The sequence below is a fragment of the Dendroctonus ponderosae genome, unplaced genomic scaffold, assembly GCF_020466585.1.
Source record: "Dendroctonus ponderosae isolate FM_Combo_2020 unplaced genomic scaffold, Dpon_F_20191213v2 Dpon_F_20191213_10, whole genome shotgun sequence".
In the NCBI taxonomy this organism is placed as follows: Eukaryota; Metazoa; Arthropoda; class Insecta; order Coleoptera; family Curculionidae; genus Dendroctonus; species Dendroctonus ponderosae.
Window position 1 is genome coordinate 5,042,892 of NW_026017111.1, and position 4,389 is coordinate 5,047,280.

General features: G+C 36.9%; 2 protein-coding genes across 2 annotated transcripts in view; both read left to right on the plus strand.

The window, feature by feature from the left end:
• LOC109534075 (inactive dipeptidyl peptidase 10) overlaps nt 1-4,389 on the plus strand; it is a 19,539-nt gene that overhangs the window by 11,464 nt on the left and 3,686 nt on the right. The gene's annotated exons all lie outside the window — the stretch shown is intronic.
• Nucleotides 642-2,098, plus strand: LOC109542304 (inactive dipeptidyl peptidase 10; the record flags this gene model as incomplete). The annotated part of the gene is given in 3 exon segments (XM_048661867.1): nt 642-1,248; nt 1,304-1,530; nt 1,588-2,098. Coding segments are annotated over 3 exon segments (1,306 nt in total), but the record flags the coding sequence as incomplete, so codon positions are not given.

Sequence of the window (4,389 nt, forward strand, 5' to 3'; positions counted from 1 at the left end):
ACTCAATTGTAAATTCGTTTCTAAAAATTCATATTTTGCTTACTATAGAATGGAGATGTTTCAATCGTTCACGAATTATGGCAGACGCTTCAGTATTACTAACCGAAAATTTTCATTTAAATCTAATTGAATACTAATTTTTGGCAGCTTTGTAACAGCGGATGCAAAAACGATCGATTTCCCACAAATGCGTGCGTTACTTCAGATTCGCCAGATTTGGGCTTCAAGGTTTCACACATCGAACAAAAGTGCTGAATGTAAACAAGCAGGAAGTTTCACTTAAATTCAGCAAAATTAATGATTTTTGTACAATTGTAACTTTTGGTCCAAAAATGACAAAACTTGAAAAATAAATATTTATATTTGTCAAATTTCCAAAAGCAGACACACTTGATGTTTTGGGAAAAAAGACCAGAAACCTCAACATCACGTCAAGTACAAAGTTTCATATAAATCGCATTGAATTCTGATTTTGGCGAGCTTGGTCACTTTGAGTCCAAAAATGACCTTTTTCTCACATGATCATGCCCCACTTCAAAAATTCATGAACTCCTATCTGGAGCCAGCAGTGTGATCTTGATATTTTTTTCAGTACGTAGACGAGACTCTAATTTGTTTAAAAAATCTGAAATTTATTTTAGAGAGAGGAAGCCGTTGTGTCCAGATGAGCTAGATGAAGAGGCGCCCTACTTACAATACGCCACTTGGTCGCACGACGGTTCCGCCATCGCGTTTGTCTACAACAACGACATCTACTACAAGCCCAAAGTGGAAAAGAGCTTAGTGTGCAGAATCACTAACAACGGCCATCCGCAGCGGATGTTCAATGGGGTTCCAGACTGGCTTTATGAAACAGAAATTCTTAAAACTTCGCACGCCATGTGGTTTTCTCCCGACAACTACTACTTGCTCTATCTCAGCTTTAACAACAGCAGAGTCGGGGAATATTCCTATGCGTGGTACAACAGCAAGAATCTGGATGCCATTTATCCAGAAGTGCGCAGCTTCAGGTATCCAAGAGTGGAAACTGCCAATCCGATAGTAAAGGCGTGGATTGTTAACTTAACTACTCCAAAGTATCTGTTTCCTTTTGAGTTAAAGCCCACAAATCGAGTGGAACCGGACAGTTATATAACCAGCATCCAGTTCCATGGAGAAAACAATGTGAATGTGATCTGGCTAAATCGAGCGCACAACATTTTTGTGATTGCCACCTGCAGCAATCAGCAAGCATACAATTGTAGCGAAGTAAGCAGTGAATTTGCGATTTTCGGGATTTAAGCTTCCACTCTTCATTTTCCAGTTTCACGTTGAAAAAGAGCATGAACACATTGGCTGGACGGAACCAGTTTTCCACCCAGTGTTCAATGAGAATGGAAGCAAAGCCTTGGTAAGGTTGCCTGTGAAGGATGGCGATAATGGCCATTATATGCATGTTTGCGAAATTTACAAAGGCCGAGTGAGGCCTTTGACTCATGGCGCCTTTGAAATCGTCCAGGTACTAGTTTGGGATGAAGACAATTCGTTTATGTGAGTACCACCTCAGTTTTGGCATCTGTTTCTTCTTCATAGTGTGGTGCTTTCCAGATATGCCATTGGAACTATTGAACAAAACCCTGGATCGCGGCACCTGATCAAAATAACCGACAAAAACTCTTTGCCCCTTTGGGAATGTGTAACTTGTGTCTCTGATATGGACTGGAACAGTACCGAACCGTTCTGTTACAACGAAACCGTACTGAACGACAATCTGTGGCTGAACTACCGATGCGAATACAACAACGTTGTTTTCAGCAACAATTCCAGTTATTTCATACAGGAATGTTTGGGACCAGAAATTCCTATTGTTACTCTAGCCAGGACTTCGTCCTATGAGCGACTGGCCATTCTGGACAGCAGTTCCAGGCTGCGGAGGCGAATGAAGAGATTCTCCAAGCCCCAGATGAAGCATATAACTGTTGAGATGGAGTTTGGCTATAAGGCTCAGGTGCGAATGTACCTGCCAGCTATTCTGAGAGAGTATGAAGACACCACGTTTCCTCTGGTGCTTTTAGTGTAAGTGTTTTAGGGAGTTGATGTGCTGAGGGAGAATTTTGGGTTCGTGACTTTGAAATGTGGATCTCAAAATTGATGTTTTCAGTCAACTCATCAATCTCATTTTTCAAAATCTACACCTACTCAACCTAAGGAGACACGTACCTTTAAAAGAGCTGAATTTTTTATAGAACAGAGTCAAAATCCGGGTTTTTCGAGTTCAGCAAATGTGCGTCTCAAAATTAATGTTTTCAGTCAATTGCGTTCTCTCCTTTAAAAAATCGTATTTCGCAAACTAAGGCAAGTAGCAACCTGCGATCGTCAGCATATTAAGACCCGAAAAATGCCGAAATGGTCATAGCAATTGCAGAAGTTCTTGATTTTTTCCCGTTTAGTAAATGTTGGTCCAAAAATTGATGATTTCAGTCAACTGTGATCTCATTTTTCAAAATTCACACCTTTTCAACCCAAGCAGACACGTAACTCTGAAAGTGCTGAATGTTTCTTAAAACAAAATGAAAATCCGGGTTTTACGAGCTCAATAAATGTGTGGCTCAAAATTAATGTTCTCTCCTTTAAAAATTCGTATTTCGCAAATTAAAGCAAATAGCAACCTGAGATCTCCAGCATATTTAGACCCCAAAAATTCCGAAATGGTGAAAGCAATTGCAGAAGCTCTTGATTTCTTTCCTGTTTAGTAAATGTTGGTCCAAAAATTGATGATTTCAGTCAACTGCGTTCTCTAATTCAAAAATTCCCATTTTCTAAACTGGAGCAAGCAGTAACCTGAAACTTGCCAAATCTTGAGCAGATATTTGACACTACAAATGCTGAAATTTAAAAAAAAGTGGCTCAAAATCCTAATTTTTTCTGGTTGAGCAAATGTTGGTTTGAAAATTGATGTTTTCAGTCAACTGCGTTCGTCTTTTAAAAAATAAAATCTTTCAAATTGACGAAAATAATAACCTGAAAATTTCACGATCTTTTGAAGATACTTGGCTCTAAAGATACTGAAATGTTTATAACAATTGAAAAAAATCTTGCTAGTAACATCTTGTTTTTTTCCAATTTAGTGAATTTTGGTCCAATTATTGATGTTTTCAGTCAGCTGCGCTCTTTCATTTAAAACTTCACATTTTCCAAACTGGAGCAAGCATTAATCGGCAACTTTCAAGATCTTTAGCAGATGATAGACTCTAACGATGCTGAAGTTTTCATTAAAGTGACCCAAAATCCTGATTTTTTTCCAATAAAGTAAATGTTGGTTTGCAAATTGATGTTTTCAGTCAACTGGGTCCTCTCTTTAAAAAATAAAATCTTCCAAATGAAAGAAAATAACAGCTTGAAAATGTCACGATCTTTTGACAAAACTTGACTCTAAAGATACTGAAATGTTCATAACAATTGAAGAAAATTTGGATTTTTTTCAGTTTAGTAAATGTTGGTCTAAAAATTGATGATTTCAGGCAACTGCGTTCTTTCATTTAAAAATTCCCATTTTCTAAACTAGAGCAAGCAGTAACCTGAAACTTTGAATTTCTTTAGCAGATGATTGGCTATAAAGTTGCTGAAATTTTCAAAAAAGTGGACCAAAATTCTGATTTTTTCCAGTTGAGTAAATGTTGGTTTGAAAATTGATGTTTTCACTCAACTGCGCTCTGTCATTTAAACATTTACATTTTTCAAAAGAAAGCAAGTAGACATTTCAACGTCGTTAGCAGATACTCGACTCTTTAGATGCTGAAATTTTCTTAAAAATTGCCCAAAATGTTTTCAGCGAACTGCGTTGTTGCCTTTAAACATTTTGATTTTTTAATATAAAGAGAGCAGCATTGTGAAGATTCCAACACCTTTAAAGAAACTGGATTTTTTTTAAATTTGCGAAATATCAGGATTTTTTACCATCTTTGTAAATGTTGGTCAAAAAATTGAAGTTTTCCTGAGTTCCTAAAAACTGACGCTGTATTCCTTACTTTAAAAATTCGTACTTTCCAAACTGAAACCGACAGAAACCCTAAATTTTCACCATATGTAGAACACACTTCACTCTGAAAATGCAGAAATTTTCTGAACATTTACCCAAAATTCTGATTTTCATCGGCTTTGTTAATATGGATCTCAAATTAACCGTATGACATTCAAATAGTCAACTGCGCTTGTTGTGCCTTGTTATAAAACATTGCATTTTCGTCCATGAAACATTTCAAACTGAATTTTCACCATCCTTAGAAGATCCTGGACTTTGACGTTGAAATTTTCATCAAAATCCTGGTTTTGCTCAGCTTAGTTAACAAAGATCTGAAAATGGATGATTTTGGACAACTGCTTTTGCTCCTTAAAAAATTAGCATTTTCC